Consider the following 23115-nt stretch of genomic DNA (forward strand, 5'->3'; position numbering starts at 1 on the left):
TGCTGGCATTAAAGGAGTCTGCCACCACTTCTGGCTTGCTTAAGTGTTTTTAATCATTGAAGTTGGTTGGTACTTGCCTTGTGTAGGAAGCATGCGTTTTTTGAGAACTTTTTCTTAGAATCCTAAAGACCCCAGTCAAGTAGACAAAGCCACAACTGATTTGTATTTTGACACAGGGTTTTAATATGCAGCCCGGATGGACTTTGGACTTGATGCCTGAGTCGAGTGATGACTTTGCTTGTACCTTCCTGGTTCTGGGAGTACAGCTGTTTGCTACCACTGCTGGTCAGAACCTCTTGGTTCTTATGTGAAACTAGGCCTCCCTTGTCTTTTCAGACAAGGTTTCAGGTAGTCCAGATTGCCCTTGACCTTCCACCTCCTCGGAGCTTCACAGTGTTGGGTTATAAACTATGCTGGGATTGCAGGGAGTGTACCATGCATGTCTTGTTGGGCAGTTTTGTTCTTCCCTCCAGGGACTGGAGGACTTGATTAAGTTTCTTGAACCAGTGCTCCTTTCATTTGGTATTTTAGTAAATAGGTAGAACAGAGGCTTTGTATTTAACATTCATCTATGTTCAGCATTAGACTTCACCATCAGCTTCCTCTGCTGTTGGTTGTCTTCACCTCTGTGTCTGTCTAAATTGCACAAATGAGACACAATATACATTATTGTTTGCTTGAGTTTGGCTGATTTTGCTTAACATGGTCTTTGGTTCCCTCCATTTTCATCCAAAAGACTAAATGCGTGCATACGTACACCTTTCTTTTTTTGGTTTTTGGTTTTGATTTTTCAAGACAGGGTTTCTCTGTGTAGCCTTGGCTGTCTTGGACTCGCTTTGTAAACTGGGCTGGCCTCGAACTCAAACTAATCCACTTGCCTCTGCCTCCCTGAGTGCTGGGATTATAGGCATGCAGTTAAAGATTTATTTATTATTTATACAGTGCTCTGCCTACATATGTGCATGCATACCAGAAAAGGACACCAGGTCTCACTGTAGATGGTTGTGAGCCACCATGTGGGTGCTGGGAATTGAACTCAGGACCTCTGGAAGAACAGCCAGTGCTCTTAAACTCTGAGCCACCTTTCCATCCCTGTATTTGTGTGTGTGTGGTTTTTGTTTGTTTGTTTTTGTTTTTAGATTGAGTATCTCTCTCTCTATCTGTCTGTCTATCTATCTATCTATCTATCGATATAAAGCTGAGGATGACCTTGAATTTTGATCCTCTTTCTACCACCTCCCGGGTGCTAAAGATTACAGGTGTGTGCCGCCATCCCAGTGTTAACGTAGTGCTGCTTTCAGCCCAAGACTCCATGCGTGCTAGGTAGATGCTCTGCAATATGAACTCCATCCCTTTACTTTTGTAAAGTACAGCATCAATAACATTTTTATAATTCCAGGACTTGGGAGTAACAAACAAAAAGCCAGAAAGAACACCCTCCCCCCATTATCAAATAACAACTCAGAAATAAGTTGTGCCATTTGAATTGGTTTCCCTGATGCTTTACTAATACCATTGTTTTGTTAAACAGAACCTTCCACAATCTGTAATTGAAAATGTTGGAGGAAAAATTTTTACATTTGGATCTTACAGACTAGGAGTACATACGAAAGGTAGGTGATATTTTGCTTATTTTGAGCTAGTAGAACTTTTATTTCTTAAGATTATGACAGATTTTAGTGAATCATTCTCAAGCTTTGGTTAGTATGGAAGCAAGAATCCTTAAAGAGTCTTAAATTCTTCAGAAAGATCATACAGATGTCTATACCCGATGTCTGTAATGCCGTACAGTAATGAGCTCAGTTTACCAGTGGAGTAAGCCATTTTTTAAATTTCAAATAGCACTTGGCTGGCTGCCTCATTGGAAAGTGCAGGTGCAGAGCAGCTCCTGTTACAGTTTATGGACAGTTCTCTATAGATTCTTTCTTCCTTTCTGAAGAGTATCACTGGGTTTGAGAAGAAAGTGCCAAGGTTCTAAGAAAGTTTTGTCACTCTGGTCTTCATTTCTTTATTGTAGATACATTGTAAAATGCAGCCTAGCCAAAAATCAAACCAGTGTGTTACAGCTATTGGTGATCACATTGAATATTTACTTAAAAAAAAAAGTAATTCTTTTAAAACAAAAAACTTATTTTTTTGTCTGTGTATGGATTTTTTTGTCTGCGTATTTACATGTATGTATGTATGTATGTATGTATGTGTATCATGTGTGATAAGTACCTGCAGAAGCTAGAAGAGGGCATTGAATTATTTTGATCTGGAATTTAAACAACTAATGTGACCTGCCATGTGGGTACTTGGAACCCATCTGGGGTGCTCTGCCAGTTTTGTTTTTTGTGTGTTTTTTTTTTTTGCCAGCTTGGTCTATAGAGGAAGTTCCAGGACAGCCAGGGCTACATAGAGAAGCCCTGTCTTGAAAAACCTGAGCTCCTTTGTGTAGCCCTGGATGTCCTGGCACTCTTTTTGTAGACTGCCCTTGAACTCAGAGATTGACTTGCCTCTGCCTCCCAAGTGCTGGGATTAAAGGTGTACAGCACCACTGGGCTTAATTTTACTCTCAACAAATAGAAGTTAGAATTTTAGAAAAGGCAGGGAGAACCAGTGTATACAGCTCATGTAGAAGAGATCATTTAAAAAATTTTTCGAATTAAGGTTTCTCTCTTGTGTAGCCTTGCCTGTCCTGGACTCGCTTTGTAAACCAGACTGGCCTTGAATTCAGAGATCCATCTGCTTCTGTCTCTTCAAGAGCTGGAATTGTGGGCCCCGGGTGAGATCACACTCTTAAGCCAGAATGAATATGTTCTAAGGCGTGTCTTCTGATAGGACTGTGTATGCCTTGGCACTCCGCTGTCTCTGTCTCATTGCTCATGTAATACGTTTACTTTTAATAACGTCCTGTGTGCTTTGTAGTGCTCTGCAGGTCACTTTGAGTATGAGCCTAGTCTTGAGCATTGACCTCATTCAGTGGACATTTCTCTATTCAAAATTTTAGTTTTAATACTTTGAGCAGAGACGCCGTGAGCACCAGTGCAAAGGACATAAAGGAAAATGCGTTTGTTTAGTAATGAAATGAAGACCATCCATAAGTGCTTTCCAGGAAAGACCTGGCTCACCCTTGTTTTGACTTTATGGAGTCCACTTATTTTAAATACAGCATGCCTGAAGAAAACCATGCTCATCAGTTAGCCCATCAAACAATATCAAATACTGTATTCATAAGAGACAGTCTTTGTACCACTGTGTGATCGTTTGTTTGTTTTTTTTAAAGGTGCTGATATTGACGCATTGTGTGTTGCACCAAGACATGTTGATCGAAGTGACTTTTTCACCTCATTCTATGAGAAATTGAAATTACAAGAAGAAGTAAAAGACTTAAGAGTATGTAAATATTGGGGCAAGAGAGGAAGAGTTTAAAAAATGCTATATAGTACGTTGAGAGAAATTTTTATTACAGATAGAGGAATCACTTAATTGAGCTGACTGATTTGCCAAGCTATTTTAAGCACTCAGCATGCATTTGCCTTTGTATTTTACAATAAAACTAGAATAACAAACATGTAAGTTCCTTAGAAATTATGAAATAGAAACAAGCGCAGCAAATCTATGACTAGCTACATTCCTCGTGATAGAAATGGAGTATTTTGAACATCAGAACTTATTTTTGTTGAGCTGTATGCTAAACTATGTTCAGTTTCAAGTGCCGTGTTTTTTAAAAAAGTAGCAGTAGTAGTCACATGTAGCATGCCTGTATTCCTGGCATTTGGGAAGTAGAGAAAGGAGGATCAGGAAGTTCAGAGTATTCTCAGCTAGTGTGTGGTCTGTTGGAGGCCAGCCTGTACTCAGACCCTGGCTCAGACAGACAGTAAAAAGGTAGTGGATGTGTTTAGTGTGGGCTGATGGTGAAGCTTTGAGAACCAAACTTGTTCACTTTCTCACAGGCTGTTGAAGAGGCATTTGTTCCTGTTATCAAACTCTGTTTTGATGGAATAGAGGTAAGGCCTACTCCCAGACAGCCACTTTTGGTATGGACTATCCTGAATTTTGGTCAGTTTAGATAAAAAATTGATTGCTAGTAAGACTTTCAGCTGGTTGATACTAATTTTTTTTTTTTTTTTTTTTTTTTGGTCACGGAAATGGGTGCCTCTTCTTTGTAGAATATATGTGCTAGGTTCTTTTCAACACCAAGTGGAATTATGAGCTGAAGCAAAGGATTTAGGATGGGAAGCTGCTGCAGAGGAGTGCTGTGGTAGCTTCTTCCCATGGGAACTTTGTGTTCTGGGTCAGGCAATATCACACAGTCTGTTTTTGCAAGTAGCCTTTCTCTTTGGGTTCATTTGCATAAATACAGATAAATAAAAGATAGAGGCTGTGTGAGCTGACCTCATTTAAAGTACCTTGTTTTGTTATTCTTGTTTTATTTTTTTCTGTTTCCTTTGAGACAGGATTTTTCTGTGTAGCCTTGGTTTTCTTGAACTCACTTTGTAGACCTGCCTCTGCGTCCCAAGTGCTGGGGTTAAAGGCGTGCGCCACCACACTGGGCCACTTAAATTACTTTGACAGGAGAGCTAGTGCCCAACCCTCGTTTTGGAGCACAAAGAGCTGTTGCCACAGAACTTGTTTCTTAGTTACTTTACTTCGAATGTAAAATTAATGGGGCCCTGATTATAATATTCTGATTATAAAACTTGAGATACTGGAAGAATGGTAACTTGCTGCTGGCTTTTCGAATGTAGTTGCAGGAGGAGTTTTTAGAATTGCTATATAAGATACCTAATATTTGTGAAAGGTTGAACTATTGGTTTCAATAAGTAGGCAAGAATGATAACTAAATATTAAAAGCCAGTATTTAAATATAAAGATATCTGTATTTAAAATATAAGGTAACATCCATTACCTACTCTTTTTAATGTGAAAATAAGTATGTGAGCTCCTTTCTGAGCTTAGGGTGAGTATATCTGCCTCATATTTTGTCCCTATAAGTATGGAGGCATCTTGCAGCTCCTACAGATGCTAAGCCAAAAGTTAATTCTAGTGTTTTTGTGTAGCAAAGTCAGTAGACTTACTGGTTGAAATGACATGTACTATTTTACATTCTATTTCATATCACCATGTGATTAATATGCCTGTGTCTGCAGTGTGGGCTTCTTGTGAGGCCGTTGTAGCTATTGCAGTGTTTTTGGTTGATGAGAGGGCTTTAAGAATTTTTTATTAATAGAAATGCCTTAAGATTAGTTTGACAGATATGGAATGTTAGATTTTATTTTTGTTTTAGATTGATATTTTGTTTGCAAGATTAGCACTGCAGACTATTCCAGAAGATTTGGACCTACGAGATGACAGTCTGCTTAAAAACCTAGATATAAGATGCATAAGAAGCCTTAATGGTATGTAAAAGCCTGCTTCCTTTTGTGAAGTTGAATGGCTTTTTATCAAATAGTAAATAACAGTTTTAAAAAATGTATGCTTTGTAATGAAGGTTTTTGTAGTCAGTGTAAATGCATAACGAATGTAATAAAACATTCTTTACCTGATAGACTATAGAGTAGTGTCTGCTAGTTTATTTGCTCACCGATGACCTTACTTTTCCCTGTTAATTAATGGTATTTGAGATCCTTAAAAAGATTAACATTTGTAATGCTGCTAGTGATTGAGGTTTTACTGTGTAGCCCCCATTAATTTGCACTTGATAGTTGCTTTATAATGTTATCAAATAAGTGAAAAGAGTTGTTTGTTTGTTTGAGACAGAGTTTTTCTCTGTAGCTTTGGCTGTCCTGGACTCACTTTATAGACCAGGCTGGCCTTGAACTCACAGCAATCTGTCTGCCTCTGCCTCCCTGAGTGCTAGGATTAAAGGTGTGCGCCACCATGCCCAGTTGGGGCTTTCTCTTTCAAAAAGTATTAGGATAGCTTATTACAGTGCTTTAGGGAGCTATTGGAAGCTTAGGTGGACTAATTCCTCAGGGCATCTAGACAGGAAAAAGTTTCAGTTTGAGCTGCAAGTTTGAGAGGAGGCAGACTACTGTTCTGGTTTAGCATGATGCTTGGGATAGGCCTTTTTAATTACTGAGTTCACATACTTGTTCTGCCAAATAAGGTCTCAGTTTGAGGATAGTCTTAGAAAATTGAGTAGCACTATCATAATATCTTTGATGGCTTAATGTTCTGTTTCTCTCACTCCTGTTAATCAGGTTGCAGGGTAACCGATGAGATTTTACATCTAGTACCAAACATTGACAACTTCAGGTTAACTCTGAGAGCCATCAAACTGTGGGCCAAACGTGAGTTCAGAATTTGTTGGCTAGCTTATTAAAAACATTTAAGCTCTTTATCAACACTAACTTAATCTTTTTGCTTTTCCCTTATCAACAGGGCACAACATCTATTCCAATATATTAGGTTTCCTCGGTGGTGTTTCCTGGGCTATGCTAGTAGCAAGAACTTGCCAGCTTTATCCAAATGCAATAGCATCAACTCTTGTACATAAATTTTTCTTGGTATTTTCTAAATGGTATGTTTTTAGATTATATTACAATAAAATTGATTGTAGACACTGAAGTTTAGTCTTATTTCTGTGACATTTCCACAGCTGGTTTCAGATTCCAATTTTAGTTTGTGGGCTGAGGGTGTAGCTCAGTGTTAGAATGCTTGCCTGACATGCACAGGCCTTGTGTTCATTCACCAGTCCCGCCAAAAACCCAACAAGCTTTAGTTCAAGATAACAGCTACCATGTTGGGAAGAGACATTGTATATGAAAAGGCAAACCTTAACTTGCTGTTTCTTTTCCCCAAATCTGCCAGGATCATAAGGCAGATAAAACCTGCTATTTGTGTGAGCCTACCCTCCAAATAAACTCTGAACTTTAGCTACTCTATGTGTGCTGAGATCTGATGCGTTAATAGGTTGGGTAGAACTTACACACACACCACTACTTTCGATCTGAATGTTTCTTAATCTATAGGCTATTGTTTTTGTGATTGCTTTACTTTTTACTTTAATTTTTTTCATTAATTTTCATTACTGTTCATTATCTTGACAAGACCTTAAAGGTGTCACTTTTATGAGAAAGTTTTAAAAATATATTAAGTGGCTGAAAAATGTAGTCACTGGATCCTTTGAGACTCATTGTTAGCCCAGGATAGAGCTATTAAAGTTTACTAATCAAGATGTGCATGGTGATAAAATTTGATTTTTAAAAAAAGTCTGAGACACTGCCAGTTTGTTCTGGTTACCTTGACCCCAAAAGTTAGAGTTTTAATCTAATTATCTTTCATATTCCCTATTCCTTCCTTTCTTCCATGTGGAAAAAGAATGGATCCTTTGTAGTCATTTTGCAGCAGTTAGACTCCGTGGGTTTAGTTTCTAGCTGTGCATCTTCCCAGTATGGTTGTGCTGCTTTGCCTTTATCATGTAGAGTGAGCTGTGAAGAGATTAGACTTAGAGCTTCTCGTAAGGCAATACACAAACATTTCTAGTAGGTCAGCTTGATTTATACTAAGCAAAGCAAACATTTTTCATCTGTATAACTGACTGAAGTGGCATGACTATATTTATATTACTGTACCATGTATAGAGTAATAGATTGCCCTTGTTGACTTTTACAGTTATTTCTAGCATTTGACTGTAGTCAGAAGTAACTTCTCATGCACATGGATGGAATTAGTATGAAGGCAGGATTTTTTTTTCTCTGAATGGGATTAATCTTTTTAAAGGTTGAGAGTAAATAACACATTAGATGTCTCAAGACAACGCTTCTTTATTTGAATAGTGCTTTATCAGAGCAGATATTTGACATGAGTTTGAGAAAGCTAACAAATGGTTTAATTTTATAGAGGAATATAACGTCAAAAGAAAGGATCTGAGAGGCTATGGTGTATATGACAAATGAGTGAAGTAGGGTCACATTCACGAATGCTGTATGTTTAACAGAGTACGTTTAGATGCTAATGTCCAGTAGTCTTATCAAGTGCTACAATCTTTTTGAACAGGGAATGGCCAAATCCAGTGCTATTGAAACAGCCTGAAGAATGCAATCTTAATTTGCCTGTGTGGGACCCAAGGGTTAGTGTATTATTTTTTCCCCTACAAATTCACACTGTTCAATAACAAAAGTCACCTGCATAAACTTCAAGGAGGCTGTCCAGTCCTTACAAATGAGTGAATGCACACATATTACACTTGTTAGAGTTGACCTGCTCTCTAATTGTCTTCTGGTGTGAGAACTGTAATGATGTACCCTGTAAACCACATTTAATTGTACACAGTTGATACAGATTTCACTAACAACTTATTCCATATAGAACTATCTTGTAAGTCATAGTTGTGTGGGAGTTTGTGCTTAAAAAAATAAAGGATACTAAAAATCCCTGTATATTTTTTTTTTATTTGAACTAAGTAGTTTGTTAAAATTGGCTTGTTCTAGAAAGCTCTTGCATAATGTTTCTATATAGCATATGACTCCTAAGCAGTACTGCAGTGACCTTGCTTTAATTATAAAATTGGTTTAGGTGTTTAAGAGATGCAGAAGTGGATCGGTTAAAGGAAGAGCATTCGTTTTGTTGAGAAGTTACAGAGCATTTACTACTTATTACACTTTTTAGAATTAAGTAACATTAGCTTTATGAGTTGATAAAAGGAATTAACTTGAATCAAAACTGTAGTTCTTTGAGATTATAATTTTTAAATTTTTATTTTTTACAATATCAAAATCTTTTAAGTTCTGTTGGGGTCTGCCCCAATCTGAGTGTTTTCAAGTTGCCTAAGCCTCAAGGTGGTTAAGAGAGAGTGTGAGTTGTAGTTGCCGCTGTGGGGAGGGACCACTTAGTGTACAGACGAGCAGTTACTCAGTCATTCTGTTGTCTCCCCAACCCAGAGCTGTTCTACCCTGTGGTAATGTGCTAAAGCTGAAAGCTGGAAGGTCAGCCCCATCTTGTTTAAAGTGAGTTTTATAAGGACACTTACAAAAGTGTAGTTCTGTAGGCACCCTCATTTATTCTGCTGAATTCATAAAAGCAGTAAATTTGCAAGTACATCTTTCTGTTCTGCTTTGTTTTTGCCTAGCAGGTGCACACAGTCAGGTTGCAAGGTAGTCCCACCTCCAGCATGGGAACAGACTGTTGCCTTTATCTTCCATTCTGTAAAAAGCTTCTATTAAAAATCTCCTGACAAGTTTTTTATTTCTCACCTCCAGCTATGAATGAAGTAAAATGTAATCATTGGTTCAGTTTAACAAGGGGTAAAGTCCAAGTATCTGTTGTATATGTACTTGAAGAAACTGATTGGCTGTTGTTGTATGTAGGTAAACCCCAGTGATAGGTACCATCTTATGCCTATAATTACACCAGCATACCCACAACAGAACTCCACGTACAATGTGTCCGTTTCAACACGGATGGTCATGGTTGAGGAGTTTAAGCAAGGTAAGTGTTTCTGCTTCTGCTTACTTTATACACAAAGGGTCTGCCTACTGTTTCAGACCCAATAGTTAGCTAGTTGTGCAATTTAACTTAATTGCCAAGCTGGATTTGTGCATTTATTTTTGGTTACATACTGAAGAGTAATCAGCAGCGTTCTAAGCAGTTGACTATGACAGTATGTTGGAAAGCGAAGCAACACTGAAAAACTTGGACATTATGGCTTGGGTCAGGGCTCTGTCAGAGCCTTATAACATCAGAACTGATGCCATTTCGTCTTCGTGGGTCACTCAAGGCATGTATGGGCTCTTAACACTCCTAGGAAAGAACTTGGAGTATGATTGGGCCCCAGATTATTGTAAATTTAAAAGTATTGCTAATTGCTATCTTAATTCCTCAAAGACCAAGATGGCTAAAGGCATCAGGTAGAAAAGGCTGTGTACCTTTTTCAGCTTTAAGTTGACTGCTCTTGACTTCCAGGCAAGGAAGCTTTTTATTGGGAAAGACTTCTTGGCCTTTTAGAGATGGCAGTAAGTTGTTTTTTAAAAGGCAGAAAGACATATGAGGAAATTTTCTTCCTCAGGTAACTACTGTGCTTCAGCTCGAGTCTTCCTGTGAGCATGACATTTTATTAATAATGGCGTTACCAAGAATATGGTTCTTAGAAAAATTACCAGTGCTTTCGAAATATGTGTAAGAATATGCTCTAAGGTCATAAAGTAAACCTTCTGTTTGCTAATGTTTAGGATGATAGCTTATGCATGTGGTGTGTTTAAAGTTACTTAAAATTCTAGATTGCTAGGTTGAAACATAAATATTCTAATATGTTTTTAATTTAGGTCTTGCTATCACAGATGAAATTTTGCTGAGTAAGGCAGAGTGGTCCAAACTTTTTGAAGCTCCAAACTTCTTTCAAAAGTACAAGTATGTATTTTAAGGCATGTCAGCCATGTTGCTCTTAAGTAGTGGTTTAACAGTGGCATATGTGGTATCTTCTCTTACAAGATTAGTGAACAAGTCTCTCTCCAGTGTCTGTAGAAGTTTCCTTACTGTCACAAAGGACTTAGCATTTTTAGTAAACTGGTTTTGTTTTGTTTTGTTTTCCTTTATCAGTACAGTGTGTCAGCCTTACAGTTTTGTTGTTTGATTGACCTAGCATTTCTACTGTGTGTCACCAGCCTTAGTTCTTCTAGGTCTATCACTTGTGACCAGGACAGTTTGCACCTTAGCAAGCGGGTGAGCGCTTAACAATCTAGTTATGGTTCTCTCTCAAGAAACTTTTTACAAACTTGTTAATGTTTAATTTGAAAACTTATCAGGATATTTGAGAACACGCACAGACCTAATAGGATGTCAGTGTTTGGCTGATTACATGTTTTCAATAATTAGTGGCATATTTCCCCTTTCAAAAATATGTCTGCGAATAGTTTTCTAACAATTTAAGTGGGTATAATTTTTATTAATGTCTTTAATGCTTTAACACCTTAGAGGTTAAAAGCCTCATGAATTGTGTTGTGTTGAAAAGTGTAAGTTACAATAAATCTTAAAGAAAGAACAAAAACCAAATATGGACTCGAGCTTTATTTGCCCTGGGTTGGAAATTTAGCAAAGTCCCACTTAAATTTTTGCTTTAATGCTTGAGACTTTCCTGACCATTTGATTTTGTGTTGGATTGTGTTTTGTTATAATAATTTAAGCAAAATTATTTTATACTTTTCCCAAATTAAAAGTGAGAATGATGACCTCCATGATGTCTCCGTGTTTTGTTTCTGTATATTGCATGAATAAGCAGTGATGGAGCCAGTTTTATTGTTGTGTTCTGGGAGCACCATTTTTGTCAGTAAAAGTCTAAGTAGTATGGTATTGGAATGCTTGTGTTTCATCGCTAATTCTCTATAGATCTTACTTCCCATTGGCAGATAATTCTATTTTTTTAGTGTTGAGGAAAGAACCAGTGAACATTTAACAATCATATATGCCAGTGCTTGAAAACTACCGTACTTGAGATATGGTTACATCAAAAAGAATAAGGCACCAAAGGCAGAAAGCAGCATTTCTAAGTTACCAAGTTTCAAACATGAGCACTTCCTTTTCCTGTCTCATACCCATAATTGCAAGAGCTGGAGAAAGATGGAAATTTCTGTTTTCTTAGCTTCTTGTGCTTCAGGAAAGGCAAATGCTAGCATGGAACATCCCCTACTCCAGCTTTTATACTCCAACACTGCAAGGACTGCAAAAGGTGTGCTGGTGGTTCTTCACCACACCTGAGTCTTTCCTGTAGCACCTGGAAGGTCTTGGCTGGCAAAAGGGTTCTTTTTTTTTTGTTATGTTTTGTTTGTTTTGAGACAGGGTTTCTTTGTGTGTAGCCCTGGCTGTGGTGGCCTTGCTTTGTAGACTAGGCTGGCCTCTAACTCAGTGGTGATCCACCTGCCTCTGCCTCTCAAGTGCTGGGATTACAGGCATGTGCCACCACACCCAGCGCTTCTTTTTCTTTTTTACCCTTACTGAAATAGGTTTGCTCTATGTAGCCTTGCCCATCCTGAAGTTCAGTCTGTAGACCAGGCTAGCCTCTAACTCACAGAGATCTGCCTACCTCTGCCTCCCGAGTGCTGGGATTAAAGGCCATCACTACTGGGCCTATTAATACTTTCTCTGACACCTGAGGCAGTTAGACTTTTATTTGAAAGGACTAAAAAGATGAGGGTGTAGCAACACGTTTATTTCACAGAATTTTAAACATGAGTGTCCTGGAGAATGTAAGGCACTGTGCTCTGTGCAAATGCTTTCAAAACACAGTGAGGTCTGTCCTAGGCTCACAGAGCATACAGATTCAAGTAGTTTAAATGTCTCTCCATGTGAAACCACGCTGTACCTTGAAGTGGGATTCTTAGTTTGCTGTGACCAAAGTTGGTTGGGTTTGTAGGAAGCATGCCCTGGCACCTTTTCTTTACTTAGGATTTTAAATTGTGTGAAATACCCCTGTTATTCTTGGACGGGAGGGGACCTGAGCCTAAATGAAGATTCATCCATTTTCAAAGGCGGTGAGGGTGGGAATTTTCCTGAAGAAAGGGGTGACATTGTTGTGTATAATTTTTAAAGTTTTAAGAAATACTTTAAGTTTTTTTTGTTTTGTTTTGGGGACACTTTCTGTGTGTAACAGAGCCCTGTCCTGAACTTACTTTGTAGACCAGGCTGGCCTTGAACTCAAAGAGATCCACCTGCCTCTGCTTCCTGAGTGTTGTATTTTCAGATTTTTAACTTGTTAATTAATAACAAATGTACATTAGGAAGTGTGAATAATAGTCATTTTAGTCATTATGTTTCACAAGGACTAGAACTATACTAGGAAAATCAGTGTAATGTATGTATAAAACTTGAGCCTTATGATTAGTTATAAAATCTGGGTTTGGTGGGGCACACGGTATCTTATCATTTGGGAGGCGAAGACAGGAGGACCAAGATTGAAGGCCAGCCTGAACTATATAGCAAGTTCAAAATCAGCTTGGGATACATGAACAACCCTCAACCCCCACTCTCCCAACAGAAAACCAGCAACACAACTTTAGTGAACTGTAATTCTTGGTTATGGAGTTAATAAACAGAATTAATTATATGGATTTTGACTAAGAGATAGGTTTTTCTTTCAGTGATTGGTATTTGAGCTGTCATCTACCCAGGTAAAGTATTGAGATGAAATGGCTAAGAAACCTACTTACAGAATGCTTTTTTGGTAAATAACTTTATAACAACCTAAGTATTCTTAGAACTTTTTACATAAGAAAACACTCTACCAGCTGAGGTTATGTTCTTAGCCCCAGAACATTTTCACATAAACTTTAATTCATTTAGGAATAAAATAAATGGGAAACTTAAAATCTTAAGGGAATGGTAATGACAATAGTATTAACCTTAGATTTTCCTTGGAGATGTTTTAGCTAGCTGATGCCTGGCAGACCTGAAGAGTATCACCACATTTTGAGGGGAATGCATCTGGTCTAGAGGGATTATAGGAATTGAATACCAGCTCTAGTTTCTTAAAAAGCAGTTTGGGACTAAAAGGCCACTCAGCAGTTACGAGCACTGGCTGCCCTTCCAGAAGATCCAATTTCCAGGACTCACGTGGGCCTCTCATAGCCATCTGTAACTCCTGTTCCAGGGGATCGAAGATCTTCTGGCCTTCGTGGGCACTGCATGCAAACATACAAAAACCCACACACAAAAACTAAAATAAAAGTGTAGATTTTTAGAAAACTAATTGGAGAGTTTGGACTTCATTTCTTTTCTAGTGAACTGGCTTTTTGTTACTGTTTTGTGTTTTGTTTTGTTTTCAGACAGGGTTTCTCTGTGTAACAGCCCTGGCTGTCCTGATCTTAGTAGAACAGGCTGGTCTCGAACTCACAGAAATCCACCTGCCTCTGCCTCTGCCTCTCCAGTGCTGGGATTAAAGGCATGTGCCACCATGCCCAGCTACAGCTTACTTTTTGAATAATTGATTTTATATCAAGTTTGTTTAAATGTACCTGTTTATAAATTTATCCTATAAATCTTGTTATGAGATATTTATTTATAAATATGAGTGTCTAAATATACAGAGAAATTTGAACTCCTAACCCATTAGATTTCCCCAATAGTCAAATTGAATTATAGGCTTCAAAGAGTGGAATTGCCAACAAAATTATTATATTCAAGTGGATTATATATTTTGTATTTGCAAATAGAAAGTATTAGGCTGCATCATCTAATAATTTGTTGAAGATCCAGATGATCAATCAGAGTATTAATTTTCAGGGGAGTGGGGGGATATTTTATTGATGCTAGCCTGTAATCCCAGCACCTGGGAAGTGGAGGCAAGAGGATTAAGTGCCTGTCCAGCCTGAGTAATGAGTCCAGTTTAACTGTACTAAGATGAAATTAGAAAAGCTGTGCGATGTCAAAAGCAGGCAGCTTGATGCTTGTGAAGTTCCATGTGCATGCCTAGGTTTTATATTGGTTGTCAGTTCTGACAGCTGCTACGACCTGAGAGTGCTTGCATCTCCTCTTTCTTTTCCCATAATGAGGTCACCTGCTCTTTGACTTATTAAACTGGAAATGTGATTAAGCATGTCAGAATTTTGTTTGATTTGTATGAGTTTCTCGATAAACAAAATGCATGAACTTTTAGTGCTTTTATGTGACTCTTGATTGACTGCATTTGGGTTGTTTTTAACTAATGCTGACCAAATGGGAAAGGAAGTTCTCCATAGCTATGTATAGTTCATATATTCTATAGACACATCTCATTTCTGTGTGTCTGGGACTTTTGTATATTTTTCTCTACTTGAGTTTATAAATGTCTGATAATTTAGTTAATCTGACAATACTTTTTCACAAAGAAAAATGCCATTCTGTTGTCCGGGTGGCATGTAATTTTTAGAGCTGTGTTTAGAGTTAAAAAGTTGTGAACAATTGAGTTATTTGTTTAATAGATGAGCTCTTTTTTGTTGTTGGTTTTCTCTGTGTTAGCCTTGGCTGTCCTGGACTTGCTTTGTAGACCAGGCTGGCCTCGAACTCACAGTGATCCACCTGCCTCTGCCTCCTGAGTGCTGGGATTAAAGGTGTGCACCACCACACCCAGCTTACTAGATAAGCTCTTTAGAGACATACTGCTGAAGAAAAATGCTCTAATTCATCAGACTTAAACAGTCATGAATTTTTTATAACTATGGTTGCTAATTCTGTTTGATTTTTCAAGCTATTTTGCTTTTTTGTTTTGTTCTTTTCGAGACAGGGTCTCTCTGTGTAGCCTTGACTGTCCTGGAGTTGCTTTGTAGACCAGGCTGGCCTCGAACTCACAGCGATCCACCTGCCTCTGCCTCCCAAGTGCTAGGACTAAAGCTATTTTGCTTTTGAGTGGCAACATTACTTGCAAAATGTGAAAGAACACTAGAAGGTTCTCAGACTTTTCAAAGGCTGCCACTTTCCTGTCTAGTATCCACTAGGTAATGTCAGTTTGCTTTTGAGCCAAAGCTTTTTATGTGCTCAGCTTGCTATGATTGTAAAAGGAATATGCAGAGTGGTTTATTCAGTTTTCTGTTTGTCTGTTGTTGGTTTTTTGGTTTTGTTTTTGTTTTGCTAATTTGAGACAGGGTTTTTCTGTGTAGCCTTGGCTGTCCTAGACTTGCTTTGTGGACCAGGCTGGCCTCGAACTCACAGAGACCCACCTGCCTCTGCCTCCTAGAGTGCTAGTATTAGAGTCTGGTGCTGCTGTGCCCTGTGATTTACTCAATTTTTTAGTGCAAGAAAAATGAATTGTCTAGTAATTTAGTTGTACTTGCTTCTAAAAGTCATAAGAATAGATACTTGCCCATGGTGGTATTTATTGAAATAAAGACATGTCATTTCTACATTTTAAATGAGAATTATGTTCTGAGTAAAACTCACATTCTTTACTCTCAGGGTAGTCTTACTCTGTTGCAGGGATTCATACCATTTTGGGTAGGTGGAGAGCCTGACTCCAGCTTCAGTTTGATTGATAAAGACCAGATAATACTAACAGAAGCCTGATGTGCTTGATGTTATTTTTGAAGTTAACTTTTATAGCAGTATGTATATTAGTGATTGTGTTTGTGTCAACAGCTTGTTTGTTTTTTGTTTGTTTCCATGAAAACTCTTTTCTTTTGAAAGATTGTTTTCCATAAGCAACTTTGTTGATTTTCTAGGTAGAACACTCACCACTTAATGTTTTTTCCTCCTTGAAAATTGAGCTACTCTTCCTATTCTGTTGTTGTAGAAAATCCAACTTGCCAATAGTGGAATCTAGTTTAGCTTTCATGATTTTATATGCACACCGATTGCAAACTCCCTTGCTGCATCAATGTTGGTCTATAAGTGTGAGGAGCTTATTACACTGTGGTTATAAGATCCAGCACAAAGCACATAAATAAAGTAAATAGCGTGTTGTCTTTATCTTCAAAGGCATTATATTGTACTTCTAGCAAGTGCGCCCACGGAAAAGCAGCGTCTGGAATGGTAAGTAGCTGGAGGAGGCATTCCCGAAATGAATCTGATAGATAGCTCAGCACTCAAGTGTGGGAGGCATCAGGTGCTAGAGGAGCCTACTGACTTACTGCGTTAGAAAGGCCCACAGCTCATTTCTTGACTGTTCAGCATTGCTTGGCTTGGCTTGCTGATGTTTATGCCAGGTATAATTCTCAAAACTTTCTGTTTGCTTAAAGTTGTCCAGTTCTCTTTTTCTTCATCCAGTTTGGCATATTTTGGTAGATCCTAAGTCTCTTAGTTTTATCTTTGTGTCAATAGCCTTGCTGTGTATATTTTATATATGTATGTATGTATGTATTAACACTATTTATATTATCTTTTTTGCACAAAGACTTGATTTGAATATGAATTTTAATAGAATCTGTCATTAATATTAATGACATTTGTCCAGGGTGGGCTTGGTGGAATCAAAAATCCGCATCCTGGTTGGAAGCTTGGAGAAGAATGAGTTTATTACACTGGCTCATGTGAATCCCCAGTCATTTCCAGCCCCTAAAGAAAGTCCTGACAAGTAAGCATGTTTCCAATCGAATCCCATTCCCTACCATTTCAACTTGTGTGTAGATGCGTTATTTGATTTTGATATTTAAGACAGGTTGTAACCCAGACTGCCCTGGACTTGTGGTCCTCTTGTCTCAGGCTGGACTTTACTGGGCTTACAGGTATATGCCACTATTTCCTTCTGTGGGTAGACTATAGCTGGCTTTACTTTTTGCTGATGATGTGTCTGCTGCCCTTTTCCTTTTTTTTTTTTTTTTTTTTTTTGGTCTGCTTTACAAAGATCCACAGATAAGCTCCTGACTATATATCTGAAGTGGTTTGATTGATTTTTAACTTGCTGATTTTTCTCTGCTTCTGAGTATAACTTTTGTAAAGAAGTGTAGTGTACCTTAGTTGTCTTTCTCTTCCCTGGCTTATCATTTTTGGGTGGATCATAAGTCTTTTCTGTTATTTGGTGTTTATATCTGTGTTTTTCTGATCAGGAGTACTGAAGACTTTCTTGAGAAGAATTAGCACTGAAATAAATTAGTTTTCTCCATTAATAGTCCCTGATGATGAAGTATTTGTTGTCTAATTAGGAATTGATGTTCCATAGGTCTTTTCTAATAACAGTTTTGAGTATTATTCAACATTCCTTTAGTTTTATATAGTAGTTGTAGCTGTTCTTTCTATGAAACATCTATCTTTGCTCTTTATTTGAAGGGAATATATTTTGATTTAAACTTGGAAATATCTGATTCATGATGGATGTGGGCTATTGCAGAGAATGGTAAATGGAAAGTAGGCATACTTTTGTGTTTAGAGTCTTAGAAATCAGTTGATGCTTTTATTGTTGCTCTTTTGCGTTTGGAAGTTAGAATGTGAGTGATAAACTCTAAAAAAAGGATGATCCGGAAATAGGTTAACAGTAACTTGAATTTGCTCAGTGTATTCTAGCAAATAGATTTGTTTTTCTCCTTTGAAATCATATAAAGGAATTATTTGAATTAGGTCTTTGAGATAGGGTCTTACATACTACCCAGCCTGGCCTCAAACTGGGATTCCTGTTGCTTCACCCTCTGAAGCCTGAGGCATGCTGTAACCCCACGGGACTGTTTATAGAGAGTACAGAGTCTCCCTGTGTACGCCACGCTGGCCTGGAAATCTCTGAGATCTGCCTACCATGGTGTGTGCTACCATGCCCAGCAAAAGTACAAGTATACATATACATATGTATTTGTATATACATATATATGTATTTGTCCCAGACCTTTCCAAGAAGTGTTATGATTCCTTCCTTTACTATTGTGAACACATTTAATAACTATTAGTACCATTAATACTTTAGACTCATCATTACAAACACAGAAAGTAAGAGTATAATCTAGGGAGTTTGTTAGTAGTAGCCTAGAGGACAGGTATGGGGGGGGATGGGCTTGTTTTGATGGGTTTGGGCTTAGAGCTTATTTGCTTATACACTTGGATTGCATTTCCCACACACTTCACCTAGGTTGTCAAACCATCAACAGCCTTGATCTCCTGAAACCTAATGGCCTGTGGTCATGTTCTCTGCAGGGAAGAATTTCGCACGATGTGGGTGATTGGGTTAGTGTTTAAAAAAACTGAAAATTCTGAAAATCTCAGTGTCGACCTCACCTATGATATTCAGTCTTTCACAGATACAGGTATGTCTTTGCTTGAATAATGAACTTGTAAATGTTTCTTGATGTATGTAGTTAATAGTGCTCTTTGTGGTGGTTGAGTACTGAAAAATAACCATTAAAGTAATATTAATGGATTCAGTAGTATTTAATATAAATAACTTCTCTATGTTGAGATAGGCCTTAAAGTTAGGTGGGACCACTTTAAATTTGATTGAGCCACAGTTTATTTTGAGACAAGATACAACCTATTTCAATCATCTTGAAGCTTAGAAATTGATGAGGCGGAAATGTTGGTAACTTGAAGACATTTAACTTAGGTGAAAGATAGGTCAAGTGACTGTTAGCTTATACAGGGAACAGGGTGATTGTGTCTGTAGGTGAATTTGGATCCTTGGATAAAGATAAGAGAGATGCCTTAGTTAAAAGCCTTAAAGTGGTGGTTAGAGTTGTCAACATTTATGTGATTTGTATGTACATGTCCACTGCAGTTCATGATTTTTTAAGTCATACAAGGGATGCCAGTGCATCTTCCTGAAGGACTAATTCTTCTTTTTCAAACATTTGCCATCTCACACTTCAAAACACATTACTTAGAATTTTCACTTTTCCCACTGAGTTTTTCCTTAATGAAAATTGATTTAACATTTAATAAAAATTTAACCTAGTAGGTACTTGAAAAGAGAGAGGGGAGAATGAAGGTAATTTGACACCAGTTAATTGTAGTGGGAAGAAAGGTAGAAGTCCTTTTTCTGCTGTTTTATTTTCTGGAGTTTGGGTTACTTTTAGTCAGCCATAACCTGTAAACAGTAGATAAAAAGCTTGGTGAAACCTAGTGTTGCTCCTGCTCTAACCTACCTGTTTTCAGCAATGCCTCATTCTATATGCTGTCAGTTACCTAGTAGTCTGTATATGTGAGATAGTGTATAAAGGCTGCTTCCTGGGGTGGTGTGGGAAAGTTACTGAAGGCATGAATAGACAGAATTGATTGTTCCAGAGAGGGCACTGTGCTACTAAGAGTCCAGAGTCCTTTTATTACTGTCAACAGGGAAGTTGATTGTTTTGTCATGGGATTCCTGACAGGGCCCATCTGAGAGACATGCAGAACTTTTGTTTCATTCTTTTTTTTTTTTAATATTTATTTATTATGTATACAATGTTCTGCCTGCATGTATGCCTGCATGCCAGAAGAGGGCACCAGATCTCATTATAGATGGTTGTGAGCCATCATGTGGTTGCTGGGAATCACACTCAGGACCTTTGGAAGAGAGCAGCCAGTGCTCTTAACCTCTGAGCCGTCTCTCCAGCCTGCATGCAGAGCTCTTCTTCTGTAGTAAAATGTACAATGTAAGTTGTTCTGAGACTGGCTGTTTGTGTACCTTGGTCATTAAGGTCTGTAAGACACCATGGGTCCAGTGCCAAATGGCCATGTTTCCATAAGTGGCTTTCCAATTCATGCAGAAGGAAAGGGCCAAGTTCTACTTGTAATTTATGGTATGTCATCTCCTACCTCCATTGTACTGTTACAGTCCATTGTCTGTGTATACTTTGGGACTAAAAAGGTAATGAAGTTGGGGAATAACGTTCCCAGCAGGGCTGGAGTAGAGTTGGTAATTACACAGCAATTTGTAAGCAAGCCTTGGAACTTAGATAGAATGGATACAGGCCAGATAGTTAATGCTAGTTAGGATCAGGCTTTCTTCCAAAAAATACTTTGTGAGGATCTATGTGTATGGATATTTTGTGTACATGTATGTATATCTGCAAAGGCCAGAAGAGGGTGTTAGAGCCCTTAAAACTGTAGTTCTGGATGCTTGTGAGCTGCTGAGTCAGACTGTGGACAGGTAAACCACCTCTCTAAACCCATAGTGTTTCCCAGCTGAGTCATTTTTGTTAAGATTGATTTGATTGATTGGTTGATTATGTATACAGTGCTGGCTGCACATACACTTGCAGGCCAGAAGAGGGCATTAGATCATATTACGGATGGTTGTAATCTGCCACCATGTGGTTGCTGGGAATTGAACTTAGGACCTCTGGAAGAGCAGTCAGTGCCCTTAACCTCTGAGCCATCTCTCCAGCCCCAGCTGATTCTTGATGGCAGTCTAGGGAAGCTATGTTAGAGATTTAGGGGTATGCAGGTGAGGGAGTGTGATGGTGACCATGCTCTCTTCCCTCTGGGCTTCTGTGGTCCAGGCTTGGGGTGTGTGATTCTTGGAGTTTTTCTTCCTGGAATACTATTGAACCTAGGACCCAGGTACTGTTAGCTTGCTTTGCACTAAAGTCATTTGGGTTTTAACATAGGATTTTGTTTTGTAGCTGAGATTGTCCTGGGACTGGCTCTGTGGCTTGGGTTCTGTTGGATGACAGCTCAGTGTTCATAGTCTTTATTACCACCTGACAGTCAGTCAGTCTTACTCACTTCTCCACTGCATTCTGCAACTTGCTTGTGCTTCTTCCTGCTCCGTTTCCAACTGTTCTGACATAGTTTTATAGTTGTACAACCAGTATTTGTGGTATGGCTTTTAAAGTTTCTAAAGATTTTTTTCTGTGTACAGTATTCTGCCTGCATGCCAGAAGAGAGCACCAGATTTCATTATAGATGCTTGTGAGCCACCATGTGGGTGCTGGAACTAAATTCAGGACTTTTGAAAGAACAGTCAGTGTTCTTAACCTCTGAGCCATCCCTCTAGTCCCGATTATTTATTTATTTATTGGTGGGGTGTTTTGTGACAGGGTTTCTCAGTGTAGCCTCAGTTATCCTGGGCTGGCTCAAACTCACAGAGATCTGACTGCTTCTGCCTCCCAGAGTACTGGATTTCAGGCATGTGCCTATGCCCAGCCTTTTTTAAGGTTTTTGTTTTTGAGACAGGGTATCATTATATAGCTCTGATTATCCTGGAACTCACTATGTAGATTAGGCTGGTCTTGAACTCACAGATCTGTCTACCTCTGTCAGGACTAATGGTGTGGCACCATGCCCGGTCTTTTTTGTATGTAGAAGTGTGTTTGTGGGGCTATAGGTACTCATGGAAAAGGAGCTGGATTCCCTAGAGTTAGAGTTACAGGCAATTATGAGCTGCTTGACATGAGTTCTGGGATCCAAACTCAGGTCTTCTGTACAAACAGCACTGGGTTTTTTTTTGGGGGGGGGGTTGTTGTTGTTGTTGTTGAATCTCATCAACTGGTTCTTTTTGGGTTTGTTTTGTATCTGTCCTAGAACTCTATTTGTAAACCAGGCTGGCCTCGAACTCAAAGAGATCCATCTGCCTCTGCCTCCCCAGTGCTGGGACTACAGACCGGGCTCAGCACTGGTTCTTTAAAGTCAAGTGTCTCCAGCCCCTTATGACTTGTGAGGCATCTTCAGGTGTGGCTCCTTTCTGTTCGACCTTAACTGTGTGGCAGGTGGTTTACCAAGTCTGAGACTAGGTGGCTGATAGAGATGAGCACAGATGTGCAGAGTACTTTGAATTATGGTGTTTCCTAAATAGTTATTCTTGCTGTTTATTAGCACCTAGAAAGTTAGCATGCCAATGGGTTGAGTGTGCACTTGCTCTTTATTACATACATGACTTGCCCACCATTGGATTGCATCAGACTAGGGACAGGTGTTGGGAAAGGTTCTTCTGAATGATGTTAAACTCGCCCTTACTAAAATATATCTGTTCTTCGTAACACTGTCTGGTCATACAGTTTATAGGCAAGCAATAAACAGTAAGATGTTTGAGTTGGATATGAAGATTGCAGCAATGCATGTGAAAAGAAAGCAACTCCATCAACTGCTGCCTAGTCACGTGCTTCAGAAAAAGAAAAAGGTAAGTTAGAAAGGAAATCGATAGCATCACCAATACCACACTCTGCACTTGCCTGCCGGTATTTCAGAATGCCCATCTCATCATGGATCTATTAACTGAGGACAGCATTTCACAGACTTGTCAGTGAAATCTCACTCAGCACTCTGCTTGTATACTTGTCTAATGACTGGAAAGAGGTTACTGAGACCTTTAACACCCTGAGTGTGTATACACCATGTTGTCTCAGAAGGAGAAACATGAGTGTCTAAACAAGTTAGGGTTTGTGTTATTTTACTTTTCTCCCCCAAGACAGAGTTTCTCTGTGTAGCCTTGGCTGTCCTGGACTTGCTTTGCAGACCAGACTGGCCTTGATCTGTCTGCTTCTGCTTCCTTGAGTGCTGGGATTGCAGGTATGCACCACTGCCCACCAGGCTTAAACTTCTTCAAAAAGAGCAAAATTGTCATTACACACTTAAATAAACTGTACTTTTAAGAAGGAAGATGTCTTCTTTTGTTGACTATATGAGAATAGGTGAATTTTTTTTTTTTTTAATTGAGAGAGGGCTTGTGAGATGGTTGTGCGGTTAGTCCATGATGACCTGAGTCCAATCCCTAGGACTAGAAAGAAAGAAGTAGCTCTTGCAAGTTATTCTCTGACCTCCATATCCTTGCTGTGTTGTTCCTCCTGCCCTCTCCTCTTTCTCATAAGTTAACCAATTTAGGAAATAATA

The 23115-nt window shown here is 38.7% G+C and overlaps 1 protein-coding gene across 5 annotated transcripts in view; it reads left to right on the forward strand.

Annotated features, from left to right (window-relative positions):
* Papola (poly(A) polymerase alpha) overlaps positions 1–23115 on the forward strand; it is a 60103-nt gene that overhangs the window by 19202 nt on the left and 17786 nt on the right. For all 5 annotated transcript variants that reach the window (XR_007831185.1, XM_051151077.1, XM_051151069.1 and 2 more), the window contains exons 4-16: positions 1532–1613; positions 3269–3378; positions 3939–3992; positions 5273–5384; positions 6189–6278; positions 6370–6508; positions 7987–8059; positions 9297–9417; positions 10251–10335; positions 16366–16419; positions 16841–16960; positions 18505–18614; positions 22284–22405. Coding sequence is in view for 4 of the 5 variants with exons in the window: in XM_051151077.1 (XP_051007034.1) it covers positions 1532–1613; positions 3269–3378; positions 3939–3992; positions 5273–5384; positions 6189–6278; positions 6370–6508; positions 7987–8059; positions 9297–9417; positions 10251–10335; positions 16366–16419; positions 16841–16960; positions 18505–18614; positions 22284–22405 (1272 nt within the window). In the remaining variant the exon portion in view is untranslated. The remainder of the gene's footprint in view (positions 1–1531; positions 1614–3268; positions 3379–3938; positions 3993–5272; positions 5385–6188; positions 6279–6369; positions 6509–7986; positions 8060–9296; positions 9418–10250; positions 10336–16365; positions 16420–16840; positions 16961–18504; positions 18615–22283; positions 22406–23115) is intronic.

Source organism: Acomys russatus, chromosome 1 (genome assembly GCF_903995435.1).
Source record: "Acomys russatus chromosome 1, mAcoRus1.1, whole genome shotgun sequence".
NCBI lineage: Eukaryota > Metazoa > Chordata > Mammalia > Rodentia > Muridae > Acomys > Acomys russatus.